The sequence below is a fragment of the Xenopus tropicalis genome, chromosome 2 (assembly GCF_000004195.4).
Source record: "Xenopus tropicalis strain Nigerian chromosome 2, UCB_Xtro_10.0, whole genome shotgun sequence".
Lineage (NCBI taxonomy): Eukaryota > Metazoa > Chordata > Amphibia > Anura > Pipidae > Xenopus > Xenopus tropicalis.
The window spans coordinates 105,151,721-105,176,081 of NC_030678.2; the positions used below are offsets into that span (position 1 = coordinate 105,151,721).

The window sequence follows — 24,361 nt, forward strand, 5'->3', positions numbered from 1 at the left end:
CATAGTTCCCCCCCCTCCCCGGCTCTTCTCTTACCTTTAAATATAGCAGCACAGTTGGGGCAGGGAAGTGCAGGGGTAGGAGGGACTGTACCAGCATTTTACTTGCCATTCCCAGGTGTCGCTATCGAAAGACCAAGGTGATGCCTAATAAGTATGTAAAATCGTAACATGGGGGTACTTTTTTTGCCTGCTCAGTCTTCCAAGAATGCACAAGAATCAATACCTCTGGGCTACATGAAAAGACTTCTTACTGTTTACTTAGAAGCTATAAGGGATGAAGCCTCAATTATTATGCAAATCTGTATGCTGCTTAAGTCTAATTTTATTATTTTCCTTGCTATAGGGTTAAAAATTTGTTCTGCAGTGTTTCACACAAGTTTGTTTGCACCATTACAATGAAATGACAACAGCAAATACATATGTATGCTTAGATACCTTGCAATTTTCTAAACAGCATAAAATGTATAAACAACTTTTACAATTCTGCAATGTCATGTGACCTCTATGGATTTTGCAGTTATTTTTTTTTCTGCACTTGCAGGCATGAACTAAATCTTGCAAATTTGTATATCAGTGTATAGGAATTACTTTAATTTCTTTTTGTTCTTCTAGTTACAATTGTTTGAGATGGGAAGTTTGAAAGTCTTCGGGTTTTTGAGGACCTAGTAAGGAATCTGAAGATAGAAGAGAGGCTTTTATAGGGTGCAAGTTCATGGTTTTCTGTTCCAGCAGATACCTTGGGGCAGTCAAATTTCATTAGGGAGCCAGTAGGTCTATCTAATGGCTTGTTGCTAAGTACCCAGCTTCGGCAGTTTGTGTGCATCCAAGTCTGTATTTCAGGATCAGTCCTAGCCTGATGTTGAGAATGGTGCCTTGAGTCTATAAATGCTACTGCGCAGACCTTGCTCATAACTTCTTTTCTTTTCTTGCACAAAAGATCAAGAAAGACTAGTCCCCCATAACCATGTGCAATAAAAGCCACATTCTTAGCAGCACTTGTTGAAATGAAATGATCCCAAACATAACTAGTATGCTCTTCTGGGGAACTACAACATCTTTTAGGTATAAGCAGCTTTCTGCTCGTTCTAAGCAAATCACTCCCATCACAGGGTACAGACATAGATAGCTCTTCTTCCTTTTTAATAATCAAGTGAGGCTCTTCTTTCATTTCAACAAAATTGTCATTTGGATTTAACACAATCAAAGACCCATACTCCCTCAGTGCAGTTTTAATGTATGGAATTTGTGTTCCCTTTTCTAGAGAATGGTGAAATATCACTTTTTGCCCCCACTGACCAGCTCTAATAACACCTTTGTCTTGAAGAAGGACAAGTAGGCTTGTTGGCACGCCCAAGCCTTCCTTACTCATGAAAAAAAATGACTTTGGTTCTTCTTCTTTAGCATCGATTGGAATGGGAATCCTCTCAAGATTGCATTCCTTCTCAAGAAGTTCATATACGTGAAGGGTTATCAACTTTCCAAGCATTTTATAGCGTTTGTGGTTCCTTTCATGTTCTTTTTTGTAATAGCTATAGACAAATGGCTTTTTTGTAAGCATGTGTCTCAGTTCACCATTTTCATTAAAATAGTACTCCAGATCTTCCATGTTTTGGGAAATTTCAACATCCATTTTGAACCTCAACAGTCCTTCCATCATACCTAAATTTTACAATAAATTGTTAGTACAAATAACATTTAACATTATTTACTCAGTAAATTTAACTTGCCTAATGTTACATACAGTGTTTCTATGAGAACTTTTGCAGTTTACATTCTTTTTTTTATTTTCAGCTGTTTGTGTTCTATTTAGAATGCTAATGCCAGGTTTTTGGCTCATCTGAGAATTGGGGTTAAGTAATTCCAAGAATTGCATAGAAAATGCATAGACATGTCTCTGACACTCTGAGAGCTATTGACCTGAAGCCTGCCCAGCAGTAGCAAACTGTCTAACACAAGTATGGGACCTGTTATCCAGATAAAGGATGTTTCCCTTTTGGATCTTCATACTTTAGTCTACAAAGTCTAAAAAAAAAAAGTCTACAAAAAAAATCATTCAAACATGAAATAAGCCCAATAGGATTGTTTTGACTTCAATAAAGATTCATTATATCTTACTTGACATCAAGTATAAGGTACTGTTTTATTATTACAGAGAAAAAGAACATTTTTAAAAATTTCAATATTTTGATTAAATGGAGTTTCCAGATAACAGATCCCATACATGTATCATCAAACTGTTGAAGATAGAAAATACATGTAAATTGCAAAATTACTTAGAAAAGTACTCTGAATAAGTTTACATTGATCATTTATCATTGGCACTCCTTCAAAACGTAAACTAAATGCTTGAAAAAACAAAAGTGAAACATACTCTACTCCGGCAGTTTAATAAAAATAAAGCTTTAATTGTTGCAGGGCCAGCTGCCCAGGGGTTGATGTAAAAAGCCTCCCAAATTAAAAGCCTGTATTCAGCACATCCAGATGTCATAGCTCTGAAAAAGTAGTTTTAAAGGAATAATGTAATGGGAAACATGTTTTTTTTTAAAACTCATCAGTTAATAGAGCTTTTCCAGAATAATCCTGCATTGAAATCCATTTTTTCAAAAATACAGATTTTTTTTATATTTAATTTAGAAATTTCACATTGGGCTAGCCATATTCTTCATTTCCCAGGGTGCCACAGCCATGTGACCTGTGCTCTGATAACCTTCAGTAAAACTTAACTGCTAAACTGCAAGTTGGAGTGATATCACCCCCCTCCCAGCAGTCAATCAACAGAACAATGGAAAGGTAGCAAGATAGCAGCTCCCAGTAAACATGAGAATACCACTCAATAGTAAGAAATCCACATGATTTTCCATCCACCTTGATGCTGTTAATAATCAAATCTATCTTTCATCTCCAATTCTCAACCCAGAGCTCTTAAATGGCATCTCTTTCTGCCTGTCTGCTATATCTGTTTGTCTGTCCCAACGCTACCTTAAATGAACCCTTTCCCTGCCAACGACGTAGCTCCTACGTGCTGGCATTAAAAGTAATTAGACGCCAAGTACGTCAGAGCTACGTTTTCTTTATCTTGCACTCGTTCTGTGCACTCACCGCTTAATCCGAGTGAAGAGAACGAGCGCAAGCTAAAGAACACCCTAGAGCAGTGCTGTCCAACTTCTGCGGTGCCGAGGGCCGGAATTTCTCGCGCATACATGGTGGAGGGCCGCTAATGGAAGCCAATTTTGACCACTCCCCCCTTTTAAACCACACCCACTTCAAACCACACCCATTTTATCACAATGGTGTTAGTGCAGAAAAAACCCAAATGCTTGGTCCTCACTGCAGGGATATCAACCATCATTCATTTGTGAAATAATTATATTATGTCATATTAAGACACACCCTAAAATCCATATGACTTCTCCTCCCCTGTGGATAGCACAGCAACCCCCAGCATATAATTACACACCTTAGGGACCATTTAATGGCTATTTCCAACTGCTAACAAACTCCCAGAACAAACCCCTGCCAGGTTCACCTCCCACAGGCAGCATAGGGTAGAAAGAGTATGGCACACACAGGCAGCACTCTGCCTGGCCTACGCTACCTGTGTGTGCCATACTCTGCCTGCCCTATGATGCCTGTGTCTGCCATATGCTGCCTGCGTGTGCCATACCCTCCCTGCCCTATGCTGCCTATGTGCCATACTCTGCCTACCCTATGCTGTCTACACACAGGCAGCATAGGCCAGGCAGTACATACAATGTCTGAGGTGTGAACAGACGAACAATGTGAGTGATTACAGCCCAAGCCTGAGGTGTGAACACTGCAGGGGTGAACAATGCATAGATTAAAAACAGTACAGGGGATTACATGTTTAAACAATACAGGGGGATTACAGCCTGAATCTGAGGTGAGAACCATTCAGGGGGGGGGCAGTTAATCTCAGTACTGATACCATTTAAAGCTTACACAAGGGTAAAACATCAAAGCAGCCAGACAGGTGGGGGGCCACAAAGAGGGGGGTCGAGGGCCGCATGCGGCCCGCGGGCCACCAGTTGGACAGCACTGCCCTAGAGAATAAGCACAGGTGGGAAATAAGTGGCCTAGGGGCCTCATAGGAAAAGCCAGACGCGTAGATTCTACATGCCTGGCTTTTCCTGCTCTCCCCCTCCCTTCCTGCGCCGCCAACTCACCGGATCCAACACAGAAGATGTCCCTGCGTCCCCTGCGATCTCCAGCTTCTTGTTCCCAGGTTAGTGCCACACACACAAACAAACACACAGTCACACACTTATTGCACTAATACACATTTATACTTACACAAACATACATCTTGGGGGTTTGGGGGGTTTCACACATTCACAGCACTTACACTTACTTGCACACACACACAAACAATACACATTTTGCCTAGCGTACATGCACACTTATGCAATTTTGTGAATTTTTTTTTTTATCGTTTTTTTTTTTTTTGCCTGAAAAAAATGTTTTATTGCCATTGCGGATAGCGTATTTGCTAACCATACTGCACAATACCTTTTGTGTATTGTGTTGCATTTTTAGTCATTTTATTGCATTTTTAGCCATTTTATTGCATTTTCAGTTATGCATAGTTGTTGTTCGCTTGACTTTGTAAAACTAATTTGCCCAAGCCAAAATATGCAAACTGTGATTCTGACAGCAGATATCACTAGGAAAAAAACACACCGATTTTAGTGATTTTTTTGGGATGTTAGCAATTTTATTGCATTTCATATTGTTCTTTGTTACTTGTGGACATTTTGTCTGCTGTATTTCAATTTGGCTTCTTCTGTACACCACATACTTTGGTAAATCTATGCAAATTGGGCATCAAACTGTTCAGTAAACCCCTGGCGTTCATATTTACAGTGTTTTATGTTGGTACGTTATGAAATGTGGGGTACATAATGGGGCAAAGTGCAAGCTTTGTAACTATTTTCAGAAATGTTATAATAACAGTTCTGTTTAGAATAGCTTTGTAGTTTGGTAATTTGCAGTAGAAAGATGTATTTACCCATTTTTGTTTTGTCAGAATGGGTATTTTTGGAAACTATATGGTTTTCTAGGGTCTCCATACTGTTAGGGGGTCTTATGGCACATAATACACATACCGGGTGCAGTAATTGCACGAGCCGGAGTGTCATATGTGAAAATTCATATGCACTATTTTTATTTGGGTGCCCCTGTACGCCACAAATCTATGCATATAGGGCATCAAACTGTTCAGTAGACCCCTAGCGTTCATATTTGGGGTGATTTGCCTTTCTATGCAAGAGATAAATGCAGCAAATTGCAACATTTTTAAGCTATTTTCTGAAATGTCATACAAACTTTATGAAAGCTTTGCAGATTGGTACTTTGGTGTAGAAAGAATGTGTACTTTCTATATATATGGTTTTCAAGGGTCACCCTACATTTCTTCTATCCCACATAAAACTAATGTGTTTATGAATTAGGTAAAGGTAAGCCATGAAATTAGTGTGCACCAGGTTAATTTTGGGGTCTCTAAGTGCCATGTGCTTTGATAAACCTATGTACAGTGGGCATCAGTTCAGTAGACCTCTGGGGTTCATATTTAGGGCGTTTTATATAGCTACCTAATGACCTGTAGAATATAAGATGCTGCATATTGGAAGTTTTGAGGTGATTTTTGAAAATGTCATCAAAATTGCTACATTTAGAAAAGTTTTGCAGCTTGGTACTTTGGAGTAGAAAGACATGGGTACCCATTTTAGATTTCAGGGAATGTGTACTTTCCAAAAATGTATGACTTTCTGGGGTGAGTGTACTTTTTACTAGCTTTATCCCACATAAAATGATGTAAATGTGTTGATTTTGCAGAAGCTGAAATGACAGAAATGATAGTTCATATGGGGATATGTTCACATTGGGGCCCCTACATGCCACATACTTAGGTAAACCTATACATATTGGACATCAAACTGTTCAGTGGACCCCTGGTGTTTAAATTCAGGGTGTTTTATCTTGGTACCTAATGATATGTGGGAGATAAGATGCTGCAAACTGGAAGCTTTGAGAGGATTTTTTGGAAATGTTATCAAAATTGGAATTACACAAAAATTCTACCATATTTTGAAAGCTGGACTACTGTAACTCTCTATTAATTGTCCTTCCCTTCCAGTGACTGTTCTCTCTCCAGTTCATAATGAATAATGCTGCCAGGCTCATATACCTCTGCCAATCCTTGCTCTGGCTTCTGCTACCATCCAGAATAACATTTAAACGAATGAACCTCACATTCAAAGCAGTTTACAACTCTGCCCACCCTACATCTCCAAACTTACCTCTAGATACTCACCAAACCGCTAGTTATGCTACTCTTCTCTCATACCTCCTCACACACTTGCATTCAAAACTTTGCAAGGGATGTACCCCTTCTCTTGAAATCTATCCCATGTTCTGTTTGACACTGTCCCAATTTCTCTGCCTTCAAAATATCTCTAAAAACACTTATATGTAATGAAACTTACCCTCATTTAGTTTAGCTTAACTTCAGTGTGCTGCTAGAAGCAATACCCTCTGCTCTTAACTTGCATACTTCTGGACTTGCCCTTTCCCACACCTTGTGTCTCAACCCCTCCTCCTTATAGATTGTCTTTTTAAGACAGGGCCCTCTTCACCTCTTGTATTGGTTATTGGTTGCTTTGCATGTAATTCTGTTCAATGTATAAAACCATTTATTGTACATCAGTGTAGTATATGTTAGTACTTTTTACAAATTAATAACAATTACAAGAAGTGCTCAGGGGAGAAATTACTGCTTGTGTACTTTTACTTTCTAGGAGTCTTTAGTTCTCTGTAAAGGGAACATATGTGTCTTCTGTAGAGAATTATAATTGTTTTACAGAGCTTCTAAGAAAGTTTTTTTTTACTGTTCAATGCAGTGGCCCACAGAAGCTGCACATCACTAAACACCCCTCAAGAAAATAATGCCTGACTTACCTATTGTGTTTTTAATCCCATTAAAAAAAACATCTAAATATTTTAGCTTGTATCTATAACGAGCAGAAGCCTCTTTAGCTCAATTTTTGGTATGTATTTGTATGTACACTAGTCCAGTTTTTATACAGGCTGTTCTGTTCAAAACTGTCATTCTGGGCTTCAGTGTTGTAGAACCTAGACAAAACTTGGCCAATCCCATAAAAAAAAAATCAGAATAGTGTGTGGCATTACTGGGACCTGGACAACCAAATGGGGCAATAAATGACCTTCTCCCAGTATGGGGGAAAGCACTGCTTAATCAAATTATTAGTTGAGGCTTTAACTCCCTGTAATTAAATCCTCCTTATTGACAAAATGAACCTTTATGATCACAATACACCCAAACACCAATCCACTTCCTTGATAAGCCCACCCTTTCCTGGGGTTTGTGTATTGAGGCTGTTCCACCTAACAAGGGACACTTGGGAATACAAAGAATGGCACACAAATATCTTCCAATAGTTCAGTTTCTTGCAGTACAGCATTGTATAGCAGACCTGAAAAGGAGGAGGTCGGTCATAAAAAATGGGCAGGTTTGAGCAGATCTGGCAAATGTCAGGGTGTAGCTGGCCATTACTTTTTTTCTTATAGAAGGCTCGCACACTGGATTATAATTATTCAAAATCTTTTCCATCAAAACATTAAAACCGCCTGGCACGTTTCGTCCACATTGGACTTAATCATGTAGCTGGCCATTAGCAGGTAAGAATGGGCCATGATCTAATTTTTCCCTCATTTTCTAGTACAAATGTTGGGCAGTTTGACATATTGTTGTTAGTGCTATAAAAATGATGCTTGCATCAGAGAGCTGGGTTTGCCATCTTCGCCTGGCCAGTAAAAATGATACTTGATGCCAAAGTTATTATGGAAGAATGATAAAAATATAGGAAGGAAAAAAAATAAAAAGGTTATTTTTATAAAAAAAAAAAAAAAAGACTACCCACAGCTCCCATTTATGTTGCTCTAGCTCCCATACATATGCATATAATAAGATACGTACTGAGCTGCAGGGTTTACAGTCACTTTACAAAGGGAAGAGGCAGAGCAATATCCTTCTGCAACTTAAAAGCTTATCTTCATTAGCGTCAAAATGCAAAAAAAAATCCTAATTTTTGTATAAACTTACTAGTGAATGGGATATAATTTCACTTTTGCAAAGAATCTGCTCCGAGTTTCTAAATAGGACTACAACAAACATCCCCATAGCACATCTTCAATAAACATAATCCACAGCAGCCGCTGAAGCTGAATACCGAACACCAAACTCCATTTTTGCACTACTCCATCTATGTGCCTTAATCGAAAAGTTACACACACAGTAAGGTAAGAACACAACACTACTACTAACCCACGCCACTTCCGCCTCCACTCTACTTGTTGTCACGTGACGCCTCCAGCTGAGGACATTTACCACGTGATGTTTTAGCGTCTCGTCAAACCCAAAAGTATTACGTCACATCCGCGACAAAAAAAGAAACAAAAAAAAAACCGAAAAAAAACCCCCACAAACGAACAAAATGTTATATCATTGCGTAGAGGCTGTGAGCTAACATAGAGAAGATGTGTTATTTAAGACTATAGCTTTGTCTCTTTCTTTACCGATATTGTTGGTTCCGTGGATGTAATATATGTGCTTATGCTTGTTTATCAGATGGTGCCAGCCTGTAGTCTTTTATGTGCTGCGATGCTCTTCCAGAACGACTTCGGTATGAACGGCTGACGCTTTAACGCCTCAGCGACGCACCATATAAAGGTGAGACCAACACGATATCTCTGCTGTTTGTAAGTACACATAAACACAAACAGTGTCTTTACATTCAGTTCTGAATTTCAGTGTTCACCTAAAGAGATTAGGCATTAAGGTTTTATGATGATGAATTTAGTATTTGTGGAGAAAAGAAAGGCAGAGTAAGACAAAGATCTAGAAATGTTTGAGAAAATCTGGTCTCCCCTAATATTGGTATGTACACTACTTGGATAAATCCTTTTGCCTATTCGTTTCACGTGTCTGATTAATCATTGTTTTTTTGTATATTATTTAATTCATGCTGTGAATTGAGTTATTTTCAATTAATTACACATCCTTTAATTTTCAGTGGTCAACTTTATTATGGAAAAACACAATCAAGAATCTCCATCTTCAATACAGTCAAGTGGTAGAGGCTCTGTGGTATGTAAAGCTGTAACATATTTAATTTAATCTTCTATGGCTCTGTTCTTTTCCTCTTTTCTTTTATGTAGATGTATGCAGTTTTTGGAATGAAGACATGAAAAGGGAGCAAATCTTTTCATACTACTTATTATTTTTAAAGTTTTTCCTTGAGGCAACTAGAGTAATTCTGATATCAGAATTAAATGATAACCGATACTGCACTTGTATTATATATTGGTCTTGACCTCTCAGACTCCACTCATAATATAAGTAGTACTACAATAAGGGGGAGGTGCACTGTATAAATAGGACGTTCTATGAAGGTCACATGGAGCTGATTGTCAGCCAGTGGATAGCACAGGATGATAATCTGCCCCTACATGTAAAAAAAAAAAAAATCATCTTGTTGTGTCTGCACCTGGAACTATTGAGTATGTCCGGGTGCAGGCACACCAGCCAGTATCCACCAACAAACACAAAACGTGGCGTTTCTTGGCGGATATCGACTGCATGTGCCTGCAACCAGGTGTATTCATTTCTTCCGGGTGCAGGCGCAACTAGAAGATTTTTTTTAAGCATAGGAGGCGGATTGTGAGCCTGAGCTTATCCGTGTGCCCTTGCCCTTAAAGGGAACTCAGACCTTGATAAAATATTATATTATCAGTTTAAAACTGCTTATACCTTAGAAAAAAATAGAAAATTTATGTAAGTTGCAGACTTAAACAAGGATGTACTCTGAGTAAGTTTGGATTTAATTATTTTAAAAAGCGTATGTTAAAGGAACAGTAACACCAAAAAATGAAAGTATATAAAAGTAACTAAAATATAATGTGCTGCTGCCCTGCACTGGTAAAAGTTGTGTGTTTACTTCAGAAAGTCTACTATAATTTATATAAATAAGCTGCTATGTAGCCATGGAGGCAGCCATTCAAAGGAGAAAAGGCACAGGCACATAGCAGATAACAGATAAAACACTATTGTATTCTACAGAACTTATCTGTTATCTGCTATGTAACCTGTGCCTTTTCTCCTTTTTTCCAGCTTGAATGGCTGCCCCCGTGGCTACACAGCAGCTTATTTATATAAATTATAGTAGTGTTACTGTAGCAAACACACCAGTTTTACCAGTGCAGGGCAACAGTGCATTATATTTTCATTACTTTAAAGCTCTTTCATTTTTTGGTGTTACTGTTCCTTTAAGTTATCACATAAATTAATCACAACCATACACAGTAGAAATGAATAATTTGTATATATAGATTGTATACAATACAAAAGAGCCAGAACCTATATCCTGCAAATTCTATCCTTTGTGAGCAGGGTCAGATGAACAAGCAGTTCTTTCAAACAAAAAACTAAAATGTCAACTTAATTCTGAAAGTTCAGCTTTCCAGATACTTTCAGTTCAATTGGGAAAAAAAGGAAAAAGCTAATGGCAAACAAAAACCCTTGTCACCCTGGGCTCTAAATAAACACAGGATTTAGATTTAAGTCCCTTACTATGACTGGTCTCCTACTGGGATTCACAGCTGTAACCAAAATACAAGTTCACAGATTCACTGTGCCTTTTTTAGAACCAAAGCTTCCCTTTTCAGAGTCGTTTTTGGTTTTGGGATTTAATAGACTTGGGCTCACTTACTACTGCAGTTGCACAAAAATGAACGCAGTTTTTGCTCGCATTGACACTATTCATTAAAGGAACTTGTGTCCGAACATCCTCTTTGTAGTTTCCTGTAGTGTCCGTGTCTTTTGTTCTGATTAGCATGCAAGTGTGCCTATTGACGCAGGGGAACCCTAAAGCATCCATAGACTACAAGCTGGTGGTAATTACGCCTTCCTGACAATTTTTAGTGCAATGCATTTGGTTTGCATAAAAACACAAGGACAGCTGTGCATGTTTTGATGCATTAGGTGCAATTGCATTAGGCTGCAATTACACTGGATTTGTGAGGGGAAAAAAGTGGCATTCCAGGTAAAAAAAATGTTGAACACCGCACTTGTGTTCCTAAATGAGCCTTTTATGGTTTGTGATGGGGAGCCTTCCCCATTAGAAGAAGACTGATAGGGAGAAAAAACCCATCATGTCCCTTTTATAAATTCCACCAAGATACATTAGTCTCTAGGACCCCTGCCTTGCTGTATTATTAATAACTTGTAAAACATTTACTGTGACTGTACCATGGTGAGAATTTGGCAGCAATGTCATGCATCCATCTTGGGCTGCATCACTTTCGGTTGTCGCCTCGGTGGCCCAGGCATGTGCAGTGTTTGCTGAATCCTGGGGCAGCTTCCAGGGCACATGCTTGGGTTGTTGATCATTATGCATTTTTTGTGAATGCCACAAGCAACATCATTCCATAAATGACTGATTCCTAGCAGTATTTTGACTTTTTCCAAAATGTTTTTCAAGTATGGGTTTGTCACGAAATGCCACCACAGACGTACGTGACCAGGCGGGCGGCTGTAATGGTTAACACATCAACTACACAGTTTCTCACTAACTTGTGCAATCAAACCCCAAGCAGCCCGAACCCACCAAACTTAACAACTGCCGCCACCACGTTTTAAAGGCCGCAAGCACCCAAGTCTAGAAGTTCTATTGCACACTTCACGCTTTACAAGCGAGGCAAATCACCCTTGACTTTCTAGCTAAGCACTCTAGCAGACACTCCAGCAGACAATGCAAGTTAGTCTACAGACAACACACAACTTTCCCGCAAGCAAACAAAGGGTTAAGCAGACACACTTTCCTTCTAACTAGCGAGGGGTTAAAACACATTTAACATACACACTCCGCTTAAGGCATAAAAGTTAATTTAGATTACAAAGACAAACTTATTACATTTTATATTTAAGAATCCAAAGTGGACAGTGCATATATTATATAAATACAGTTAATGTTACAAAATGACATACAAGTTGCAAACAGTTATAAAATAAAAAGGGATACAAAAGTCCTATGTAATTCCTGTTCCAGGGGGATGGAGAAATAGCGACATTTGGTAACTGGCTGTTCTGGTGATATTTTTATTTTCCAGCTAGCCTTAAATACTTATGGGTATTCACCAGAATTATCGAACCATGAGCTTTATGTGGGAAATGGAGTTCTCTTTTCTTAGACACCAAACACACCAGGCCTAACACATATTATTCTAGTTTTATCAGAATATTGGATAATCCCGAGATGGATCATCGTAACATGGTAGTGTTTGGACTCTGTGGGGAGCTCTATGGCTGGGTGTATGATTTTTATCTTTAGTAAAAGATATTTATTTTATGAGCCTAAAGAAATATTAGCTAAGAATCTTTCCTGAGATAGACCACCCCACTGTAGCACAAGTATGATAATTTAGTTATTGTTGATTCATTTGGCCCTGTCTGGCTCTTCACACCTCACAGTCCCCTAGCCAGACAGTCTGTCTTCAGTGTCTTTTAGGGGGTATTTGTGAATTACCCCCTACTGTGAAGGGTTTCCCTCAAATGTGGATTCTAAACAGACTTCTAAATTGAAAACTTAACCCTTTACTGCTCCAACATGACAGGGTTACAAAGTGCCACTAACTTAAGACAACTGAAAGGCATTGCCTTTTGCTATTCTAAAATTTTAAATAGATAATAACACTGCACAGCAGATTGTAGAAAATAAATATAAATAAATAAATATATTACCACAATGGTGGCATTCCGCTTCAAGTTTGTACTCTGGTGCATGGTAAAGCAATAATACACAGTCCAAAAAAGATCAGCAACACCGGGATTTCTGTACATCAAAAAGTATATATAAATGTGCATATACAGCGTCTTGTGCTGGCCATATAAGGTAATGTATTATGTGACAATTATCCAATCTGGCTCTGCAGCTGTTAGGTCAAACATAGTTATACAGTACATAGTTACATTACATAGTTAAGTTGAGTTAAAAAAAAGACCAAAGTTCATCAAGTTCAGCCCCTTCAACCGAACTCAAACGGCTAACTCTTTCAATCTGTCATCACAGTTAGCTTATCTGCTTTTTAAAATCTGCATGCAGGACACACATTGTTGTAATTTCTGCCATTTGAAGGACAGTATCCACCTACAAACACTTTTGCTAAAAATTAGCACATTAAATATTACTTGTGTTGAAATTACATTTTGAATATTATTATATTTTTAAAAAAATTATGTTTTCCCATTTTTTTGCAATTATAAACCATGTATTTGAAAGCTGGGCAATTTTTACTGAACTAACTCCCATCCTTGCTTTAAAACAGGGCAGTTTGTTCAAAGCAACCTATCTACCTTTGCAAAAGCAAACCCCTTCCAGCCTTTCAGCAGTAATTATTTAGCTTGTCAGAGGTTCTGCAGGATCAGGAAGTGACAGGAAGTACTAAAGTGAAACTAGCGTCATATACTTGTTTAGTGCCAGAATATATATTTATATATGTTTGTGTGTGTTCAGTACAAGATCTCTTTATTGAGCTGTTTATTGACCCATATGTTAAAACTCTACAAAATTAACAGAAGTGGCTGATTATATATGTATACAAAAGCAAAAGCTATGGAATTTAGTATAAACCTGCATGTTTAATTGCAATCATTAGTGTAATTTTCTTATTTTGTTTTTAAAGTTTCGTATACCAAAGAAAAAAGCAGATGATTGGTCAGAAGAAATTCATTTGAGTTCTCCTTTATCAAGATTAACTGAGCCTAGCTTCAAAAATGTAACTACCCGAAAGGTAACTGGACTGTTTTACTTTTTGTTAGTCAAAAGAGCTAATAACAGTCCTTTGTGTAATGTTATCATTATGAGCATCTTATAAGCTTTTAAAGGAGTAGGAAAGGTTCAATCACTGGGGGGTGCCAAAATGTTAAGCACCCCACAGTGATTGTATTCACTTACCTGATGCACTACAGGGCCCCGGTCTGGTGCTCTTGTTAGCAAAAAAAAACACACTGGCCAGGGGACATGCAGGTACATGCAGGCAAACAATCCTCTTCCGTCTTCAGTCTTTGCTCTGGCTGTTCATGTGCAGTAAAGCGAAAAGCCACATTTTAAAAAAAAGTTGTCTTTTTGACTCTATTGTGCATGCGTAGGCCCCAGGATTACAGTGAAAAGAGAAGGATGGATGGAAGAGGATCGCTCACCTGCATGTACTATAGGCTGTTTCGATTTTATGCTAATAGGAGCCACTAGCCCAGGGTTTCAGGTAAGCGATCTTAATCACTGTGGGGGTGTCTAACATTTGGTACCCCCAGAGATTTCCTTTCCTTCTCCTTTAAGGAGATAATTTAATTCATTTGAAACTTTCGGGCTTGAGTTGCTTTGAAAATAAAAATTAACAAACAAATTGATATTATAAAGATTTAAAGTCACATTTCTCTTTTCTTGATTAGGAGGCACAGAAACTGTAAGCAAAAGTGCTTTAGCTGTAGAGGGGATACTAAAGACAAAAAAGCTTCTTAGTTTATATGTGATGCAAAGCCAGCAGGTTTAAAGGAACTGTAACACAATTTTTTAATATTCAAAATATCTTTTTAAAATACTTTTATTAGAAAATATATCATGGAAAAATTACAAAAGTATAAGTGGTTTTCTTGAAAATTAACCTTTCCATTAATTTATTGAACTCAGGCAGCAGATCTCCTCCAACTCTCGTAGCAAGCTTCCGGGCAGCTCACCCCTCCTCCCCCTCCCTTTCCCCGTGCAGGCTTACATAGCGATCCGTTGTTACAGGCAGGCAGTCTTAGCTGTCAAGTAGAAACGCTCCATCCCCCATCCCTCTCCCTACACAATCCCCAACAAAACCATAAATCACTCCAAAAAACGACCCCCGAAGACTCTAAAGAATGCGGCAAGATAACTTCCGGATTAGCACGGAAGCCAAGGAATCGCCGTATCGCCTTTTGAAGGTTTGCCCAGTAAATCAGTTGTAATATAAATTATTCAAAAACCACTTATGATGCTGCAATTTTTCCAAGATACATATCTTAATAATAGTATTTAGAAGGCATATATTAAAACTTAAATATTTGTGTTACTGTTCCTTTAAGCTGTAGTTGCCCCCCCCCCCCCATCACTACAGGACAATTGCCTTTGGTTCCTGCCTATATCCATCCTGAGCATCAGTGGTGTAACTAGATGTTACTGGGCCCTACAGCAAATTTAATTTAGGGCCCCAAAGCATTGGTATGTTGACTTATTTTATCAATATTGAAGTTGCTCATTTTTAGGGCTTTGCTGGGCCCTTTACAATCCTTACCACTCCCTACAACTGCAGGGTTCCTCTCCTCTGTAGTTACCTCTACAGCCTTTACACTTTGATGTTTTAAGCCCATTTTCACTAACCCACTGTACCCAATCCTTTCTTTTGTGCCATATGTGCTGTGCAGGCACCTGCAAAACATGTTTCCCTAGTTTTTTCGTTCTCCTTTGGCAGCTGGAAAGTTGTCACTACTTCCTTTGGCAACTTTTTTGACCAAGAGTAACAGATTCTTTTCAGCTGTAGGTTGCAGCACTCTTTTCTGTGCTGATTTGTTTGGTTGATCTTCCTCTCTATCTTTAGGGCTTTTTCACAGAAAATCTTGTGTTCATTTGTCTCCCTTCAGTAGAGCTTATTTGGTAAACAACTCCAGTATACTGCCTTGCTGCTTATTTCAGTTACTTGGTAACATTTGTTTTCTGAGCATTTTCTGCCTGCCACCCCCTAAGGAATAACTTCCTTATTCAACTGATAACGTTCTTGTCATAATGTCTGACACTTAGGACAACACCCCAAGTAATCTGGTTCTTCTTCCAGTCCTGTTTTGGGTAACTTGTAGAAGTAACAAGACAGTACCCCCTTGCTCCTGCAGTTGACAGCACCTTACACCTGTAGTTTTACAGACCGTGGCTGATTAAAGCTGCTTATTTTACCCCTATCTGGCTTCCAAAATATAGCAACAGTCTGTATAGGACTCTTTGTAGAATTTATTCAGGTCTGCCATATGTATTCGCACCCAAGTTTATGTTAAAAGTCAGTCTTCTGAAAGGAGGTGAGAGTCTTCTTAGACAAAAGAAGCAAGCCGGTTTCTTGCCAGCTTTTAAATCCCTTATTCCCTTAATGTGCTTAGATTTATCCTTGCTTACAGCGATGCAGTCATATATGGTCTTTCCTTATGGGAATAGACTTTTTTGCCTCCCGCATCTACAAAACCTTCACGCTAGATCTCTGTCTCATTTGACCTCTCACCTACTGGGCCAAATCAAGCTAATTGATCCTTGGGCCAGTGGCCAAATTTCAGCCAATACAACTGTTTTCTGAGAAGATCTCCATTGGGCAAGCTCTTCTGTGCTCCTCTGTGGGTCAAAAACTGTCGACTCAGTCTGGAGGGGCTGAGTTAGATTTGATTAGCCCCTGTATGGACAGCTTTAGTTTATTATCACTGTTTAAGGAGCTAGTACAGGTATAGGATTTGTTATCCAGAAGGCTCGGAATTATGGAAAGCTCGTCTCACGTAGACTCCATTTTAATGAAATAATGTCGATTTTTAAAACCAAGTTACTTTTTATCCGTAATAATAAAACAATACCTTGTATTTGATCCCAACTAAGATATAATTAATCCTTATTTGAGGCTATTGGGTTTAATTCATGTTTTATTGAATTTTTAGTAGATTTATGGTATGAAGATCGAAATAACAGAATACCGTTGGTCCAAAAGAGCATTCTGGATAATAGGTTCAATACCTGTAATGGACAAGATATTAACACACTTGACTAGATGTAAAAGCAAGCTTCTCCTTCAGATTAAGAATTGGCCCTTTATTGTCATCCATTCTTATTTTCATCTGTGTTTAGGAAAAAGTTCCTAAGGAGAACAGATTTCAATCCAAATCTTCCCCATAAACTAAATGAAAAAGCTTGCCCAGATCCTCCTAGGATATGTCTTTTATCTGAGGGTGTACCAACCTCAGGAAATATTGTCTCTATTGTGTCAGACTAGTAGACCTTAAAACTGCTTAGATGATTAAAAATTTTAGATGTTTTCTGGCCACTTACAAGCTTTGAATTTTCTGTTTAATGGATGTAATTGGCATGGTAACGGAAAGCCTTCAGTGGATCCTTCTCTGTCAAGGACCAGTCTTCCACCAGAGTTGCAGTCTCAACAGAGGCAAATAGGCATCTGAAGTTACGTTTCACTTTTTTTGGTCTGAAACTGGAAAGCTGGGGTGGTCATCAAGGGAGCAACTTCCATCAACTTCCCATCAATAGGACCTTTATCCTGATGGTGCACATTTCCTTCAATGTTGGAACAAGGAATTGAATTTCTGTATTTAGAGAAATTATCTTTCAAACTAGGAAAACGGTGACAGCACAGGGTGATGATCCTCAGGACACATTTAAAAATGATTTTTCTCTTATCTATATGCATGTGTAGTCAAACACTTTGCCGCATGGTGACTTTTATAAACCCAGTGTGGCAGATTTGCAGAGCTCAGAGAGTCTTTAGCCATTTTTGAAGTTGTGCTAAAGAGGTACAGAGTGAATTTTTAATGGAGAATGTTAAGGGTTTATTCTGACATATAAATAATTAGTTATTCTTAGTCATTAATACTATTATCGTTATTGCAGCGCCCCGGGGATTCCTCTTATGCCTCTTTCAATAGAACTCGAAATAAGGACTCAAATGCCTATTACCAGTCAAAATTTGATCCATACCGGTGTCGTAGGTAAACTCATTTAAATATATATATTTTTTTAAATGATCCTCAGTAGTAGTAGCAATTGTAATCGTAATGCTCTTTGTATAACTGGGCAGCCATCTGACATTTCTTTCCTGCCCAATCAAAGATCAGGATAGCTTGTTAAAAGCAATTACCATTGTTTTGGTTTTCTTTTCCTTTTCTAGCTTCCCCTGAAAACTAAGCACTGATGATGATTTTGAGATAGGATCTGTAAGCACTGTAACAAAATAGTTATCATGGCTACTTTTAACAGTTTATGCACTGTACAGTTCTAACTGCCATCTGCTTGACTTCCAGAACCATGGATTAGAAGTTTCTCAGTCTGTCATGTCATGTGTGGATTGCACAATGCTATCAATCCCACACATAAATAAAAACCCTTTTCACTGAAATTGTTGAAATTGGCCACTTGTATAAACAACTGCACTGCTGTCAGTCAGACAGTGTACACTGCACCAGTGTATGGCCACTTTTAGACTAATGTCATTTGTAGTTAATTCTCTTACGGTAGCATGTGAAAAGAGCTGCTTCTTTTAGGTTTCAGCATTTCCTCAAACTGCATTCATAAACAAATCACAAGCAGGTGAATATGGATTATCAAAAGTCGCACCAAGCATAGGTTGTATTATGACAACTTTTACAGCTATGAAGTCTTCAGTTGCATTTTGTACCTTTGCTGCCATAAAGATCCACTTAGTTGATTCAACACTGGTTGAAGTTACTGCAATATGCACGTTACTTGCTTGGTTCCAAGTACTTATTTTCATCTAGCTAATTGAAGAATCACAATAGCTTGCTGGATCATGAGTAAATGTGCATGTGTGTGGTGGGACTGATTTGAAATTTACAGTCTGTTAATGGTATGGGGTATGTACTGAAATTTAGGATTTTTTTTCAATTAACTGTGATCCTCAAGTATGAATTTGACTATTTTGGTGTTTCCAATTTTATTTTAAGAAGTGAACTCTGGGGGGTATATAACGAGCCAAAGTCACCAAGTAAAGAAGAGCCCTGTGAAGTCTTTAAAGCAAGAAGGTGTTCAGTGGAACTGATAAGTAAGTTAAAACAAAAATGCTCTAAAAATTGTTGAGTCATTGTTCAAAATTAAAAACGAATATGTTATTCTTTTTACACTACTCTATTCAGCTAGAATGGGAAGTACCAACTGCACATGGGACCTGAATGGACTCCATGTGTGTAGAATTGAAAAAGGGGGCATTGTAAAGGAGAAAATGTGGTAAAGGGAGCTTTTTACAATAAATGGGGAAGCCAGTTCATTGGTTCATTATATAAATTGCATTACATATTAAACATAATCCCTAAGACTATGGTTTTTCTTAATCTATGTATATAGAGACTGACTTTTTCCCAGCTTTACTACATGCCCCATCCAGCCAAGGGAGAGAATTTGGCCCATCTGATGAATCACAAGGCTGAGGGATTTTACTGTTCCTGTAAAGAATGTTAAAGTATAACTTTTCTTTTCTTTAAAAGGAATTCAAGAAACAATTCAGCAAAGTAAAGCGTGTAGAGATGTTAGTAATACAAGCAATTCATCCCTAAAAGAAACGAACAGTAGAAGGAGTTATTACGAACAAGTTACGAGTGGGAGTTCTCAAAAGGAACCTGAACAAGAAACTGTAAGAACCATATTGAGCAGAGTGTGTTTAAAAAAACTTGTACAATAAAAAAGCATTAAGGGTCACTTTTTAACTTTGGAGGCATAACACTCTCACACCATTGTGCTCCTAAATGCCTAGGTCTATAGACTGGAGGGTTTACAACTGCAAATTTGGATGCCCTGCCTTATGACCAATTAAAATGATATTTAGGATGAATGATATTGCTCTGAAATAACTATATTTGGGAAGATATGAGTATATAATCCATTGCAGTGTAATGACCCTTGGTAATCCTCATGAAATGGCACAGAGTTTAGTTTTTGGGTTGAACCCAAAAAGTCTTAAAACCTCTGGTTGACATTCTGTACATAATTTAGCTCTGATATCATAATCACTGTTCTTGAAAAAAAACTGTATTTGTATTGAGTCTTTTTATAACATTTTAACTACGGAACTTATAGCACTAGTGAATTCTGTATTATCTGTTTATCTCTAGAAAAGTCCTGTGAATATGATTTCTTCTCCAAGTAAAAGCAAACGTGATAGAACATACTGCCAAAAACTTGCAGAACAGATGCATAATAAATCAAGTTTACTGCCAGAACAGGATTCTGTCTGTGTGAATGCCTCTCCTCTGGAAGAAAATTTGCACTTATCTACAGATTCACCCAACATTGGAAGTGTTTCTACATTGAAGAGCAACAGTGGCACCACATTAACTGGTGATATTTCTGGCAGTCCTAATTTAGTTAAGCATACATCAAATAATGTACAGTTGTTCAAAAGAAATGTGAAAACCCATATCTCCAATAAAGCAACTCCATCTTCATCTGAACCAAGTAAGAATTGTACTAACATTGGTATTGTGTCTGTTACAACTGTGACCAGGATTTGTCATGCAAAAACTAGAGAATGTAATTTATTTTACCATTTATGTGGGAGGTAGTATACAGTTAGGGGCAGATTTATTAACATTCTGATTTTTGTGGTTTTAGAGGTTTTTGAAACCACACACATCTACCAAAAATGTCTACTCATTTATTAAAACATCTAAATCAAAAAAGCATGAACAAATTAAAATGCGGAACATAAACAAAATAACAAATTTTCCATAGTTTTTACATTTTTTTACAAATCTTTGTGGATCTTTGTAAAAAAAACTGAAAACCTCTAAAACCACAAATTAAATAAAGATTTTTACAATTTGCCTAGGACAACTCCCATCAACTTCTACATGACCACAACAGATTTTAGATGATGATTTAGATAATGATTTTGTATTTCTGTTTTTCTTGCCTTACTTGCCTTAATCATACAAAAGTATGCAGGATATGCTCCTGTTTTTATGATCATGCCAAAATGTGATAGAAAATTCTTTCTATGCAGATGTTCACAGAAAAGAAATTTTGCTTGCACATTTAAGAATTATTTGTACTTATCAAGCCATTCTGACTTGGGAAGACTGCTTGAATCTAGCTTCTCACTGGAACTGCCATTAACAAGTTTATGCCAATGAACTAACAGGCTTCTTTCTTTTAGAAAGATACTGGGAAGCATTCCGTTTTCTTTCCTTTACATACACTGTCCACACTGAGTATCTTTATTTTCAATTGGCTATCCGAAATTAATTACCGTATTTTTCGCCGTATAAGACGCACTTTTTCTTCCCCAAAATGGGGGGGGAAAAGTTGGTGCGTCTTATACGACAAATATACGGTACAAATATATGCACACATCCCCCGTGAATGGAGGTGAGCACGGGCGCGCATGGACACATGTCCGTTCAATCGCGCATACCTCCCCCGTACCTCCCTCCACTTGTCCTGCCGACACTTGAGCTGAAGCTGAAGATGTAACGCGCACGCACTCACCTCCGTCCACAGGGGGGCGGGGTGCGTGCGTGTTACATCTTCAGCTCAAGATCACCGCACGGCCAATCACAAGTTGCTCAGTACAACCCAGTCGCGCTGCATTTTGGGATATGTAGTTCTAAGGAGGCGATTGGGCACGGATGGGCTTGTCATGAGTGGCAGTCTCTGGCCGTTCTGGGGAAGCAGGATGGGACCAGCAAGGGGCAAGTCATTGGTGAGTAGGAGTGGAAGTGTAGTGGCCATTGTAACTGTGTAATAAGAGTGTAAGCTCTTCGGGACAAGCCATTAGTTAAGTACAAGTAACCCCTTTCCCTGCCTACCAGCGCCTATGCACCAAGTAAGTCCTTTTCACACTGCCTTTTGCAGTATTTGGTTCAGAATCTTTTTTTTCTAGATATTCCTCCTTTAAAATTGGGTGCGTCTTATATGGCGAAAAATACGAATATGAAAATATGAATTTTTTATTCAATGACTTTATCAATGCAACTCTGAAAGAGGTATATGATTATACATTTATGTCAATGTTATACAAATGTCTTAGAAAATTTATTTGAAAATATACTTTCATTTCAGGGGTGACACAAGCACTGGGAGGGTTTAATCTGCCTTCTGGGAGGAAAGGACACTAAAAAGACATAGGCTGATACCACCTGTTTTTCTTGAGGAAGACACAGTTTTTAAACAAATTAAAAAATTTAACAGGTTGGCTGTGGGGCAGAAGCTCCAATTCTGCCCCCAGAGACCACAGAGCTTCACAGAATGGCAGAAGCTTTGGCTCCCTGCTTCACTGCACAAGTAGGGGCTCTCTGGGGGACCTGTCATCTATGAACTGGCCTCCAGCAGAAAAGTATCATCTCTGACACCTCCACTGCCAACATTGTCATGCATGTACACCTTCTCCCACTCCCCCTACCCCAGATGGCTAAGATATTTTTGCTGATCTCCTTCTCTTGCCTGTTTGTTTTTCATTCTTTGGCAAGGCAGGTTGTGACATAATGCACTGGATGTGCTTTGCTTCCTTTTCTGCTGTTAGACCCACCTTTGCCATGGCATGGGTCAGTCATGCCTTCTCGAGGTCTAGGCTGAATAGATTTGTCAGGCAGTCTTAGATGGCTTTGGCAAAGCTGCCGTCCTTCCATTTTCTCTGTCAGGCCTCTGGCAAGATGATTGCTACGTTAAACTTCCACGATTTTGCATATTGCATGATTTACAACTTTGTTGGTGCACAATGGTTCTTTTGTTTTAAACACTGGTAGTGGATTTAGCTTCTAAAAAATCCCTGGGAAGGGTATGTTTCGGACTGAACAGGACAAGATCATTAACCAGGAAACTATGGGCAAGAACACCTTATTCCCTGTAAACAAATCTAAGAAACCATTCTCCAGTTGCCAGTTCTGGCCTGTAAGTTCCTTTTATTCCAAACAGACCAGACAGCCATCTTCCTTGAAGGGCAAAGGGAACAGGCTGGCCTGTCTTCTGTAAGACTCAGAGGTCTTAGTTTTTTCCTGCAGGGGATTGACAAAGACCTCCGTTTGGCCTCCCTCAGGACCTTGTGGGTTTCCTGAGCAATCTGCTGTTGGAACAACATAAGGACCTCCCTCCTAGAGGTGGCCCATGTGGCTTCTATAAATTCGGTGGTCCATAGTTGGGACCTCAACTGGGTTCTGTTGGCCCTGACGCAGCCCCCATTTACGCACCTTGCCCATGAATCTCCTCACATGGCAAACAGCTTGGATTTTTTTTTTGGTATCTTTCTGCCCTTTCCTGTCAACCTCCTTCCTTGTTTTCTATCAGTATAAGGCTGTGCTCTGGCATCTGCCTTTGTGTCTACTTTTCATTTAAACCAGGAGATCATTGTACCATTGTGCTGCCCTCATCCCATACACTCCAGGGAGGCAGAACTTCACACACTTATGAGCTCTAAAATATTATGTCCAACAGTCATATATTTATTCGAAGGTCAGTGGGCTGCTTCTTGAGCATCTAAAGACCTTGCTTTCTTGGAACAGATTTGTAGAGCAGTCACCTGGTCCTCCATTCACACCTTTATCCGCTTCTATCAAGTACATATGGCTTCCTCAGCAGAGTTGCCTTTGGCTAGAAGGTACAGCAGGCTTCAGTGCAGGCATATGTATAATACATTTTACCCACGCTTTTTTGAGGACTGCTTTTGGACATTCCTCCAGTGTCTATGTCCCCTTGAAATGGAAGAGAAATTAATATTTGTGTTACTTGCAAGATCCTTCTGTCTCTTCATTGAAAGGCAAAGACTGACAACCCCCCATACATTGAAGTTTTGCTCAGGTGCTCAGAGTGTCTTCTATGTTTGTGCTATACTACCTTGGGTCAGGCTCTGTAGTGCGACATTTCTGTCTCCCCCACCCCCTTCATTCCTGTCCTCAGTTGCTCCCCAGTGTTGTGTATGTATGTATGTATGTATAACTTTATTTATAAAGCGCCACAAGGGTACGCAGCGCTGTACAGTCTTACAGAATACAAAATTACACACAGGGAGGACAAGTGATATAATAAATAAATACAATAAATATATATATATATAAGTGCCATGTGGTATGAGACACAGTAGGAAGGAGGTCCCTGCCCCGTAGAGCTTACAATCTAAGTGGTTGGGTAACATACAGGCACAAATTGGAAGGTAAGAGTGCATCAGGTATGGGCATTTGCCCTTAAGCGCAGGACTGGGCAAAATAATGTTTTAGTGCTCCAGAAGGTAACAGCTGAGTTTTTTCTTAAAGAGAGTAGGTGAGTTTTCCTTACGGAGGGATTCAGGGATAGAGTTCCAGAGGTAAGGAGCAGCGAGATAGAAAGGTTTAAGACGAGAGAGCGCAGTGGGTGTCGATGGTGTAAAGAGACGGAGGCTCTGAGAGGAGCGGAGGAGACGACCAGGTACGTGCAGGGAGACCAGTGAAGAAATGTAGTGAGGAGCAGAGGAGTGAAGGGCTTTGAATGTCAGCAGAAGGATTTTGTAAGCTATC

At 38.9% G+C, this 24,361-nt stretch overlaps 2 protein-coding genes across 9 annotated transcripts in view; one reads left to right on the plus strand and one right to left on the minus strand.

Annotated features, from left to right (window-relative positions):
- Positions 1-237: 237 nt before the first annotated feature.
- LOC100216245 (putative protein FAM172B) lies at positions 238-8,445 on the minus strand. 3 transcript variants are annotated; one of them, XM_018091617.2, is made up of 2 exons: positions 8,363-8,445; positions 238-1,659 (listed from the first exon to the last, which is right to left on the minus strand). In XM_018091617.2, exon 2 carries the CDS (start codon positions 1,655-1,657, stop codon positions 590-592), a length of 1,068 nt encoding a protein of 355 aa, XP_017947106.1. In that variant the 5' UTR covers positions 1,658-1,659; positions 8,363-8,445; the 3' UTR covers positions 238-589. The 3 variants fall into 3 exon arrangements, with proteins under 3 accessions (XP_017947106.1, XP_017947108.1, XP_017947110.1); XM_018091619.2 differs by lacking the exon at positions 8,363-8,445 and adding an exon at positions 8,141-8,352; XM_018091621.2 differs by lacking the exon at positions 8,363-8,445 and adding an exon at positions 4,185-4,454.
- A 19-nt stretch (positions 8,446-8,464) lies between these two features.
- The window catches only part of senp7 (SUMO specific peptidase 7), a 40,565-nt gene continuing 24,668 nt past the window's right edge, over positions 8,465-24,361 (plus strand). Inside the window, exons 1-7 of one of the 6 annotated variants that reach the window (XM_031896988.1) lie at positions 8,465-8,767; positions 9,111-9,184; positions 13,777-13,884; positions 17,760-17,857; positions 18,830-18,927; positions 19,367-19,512; positions 19,991-20,333. In XM_031896988.1, the coding sequence (XP_031752848.1) occupies positions 9,125-9,184; positions 13,777-13,884; positions 17,760-17,857; positions 18,830-18,927; positions 19,367-19,512; positions 19,991-20,333 (853 nt within the window). In that variant the 5' untranslated portion in view covers positions 8,465-8,767; positions 9,111-9,124. Of the gene's footprint in view, positions 8,768-8,798; positions 8,975-9,110; positions 9,185-13,776; positions 13,885-14,242; positions 14,356-17,759; positions 17,858-18,829; positions 18,928-19,366; positions 19,513-19,990; positions 20,334-24,361 lie in introns of those variants that run through there. The other 5 variants (XM_031896989.1, XM_031896991.1, XM_031896990.1 and 2 more) reach the window with 5 other exon arrangements.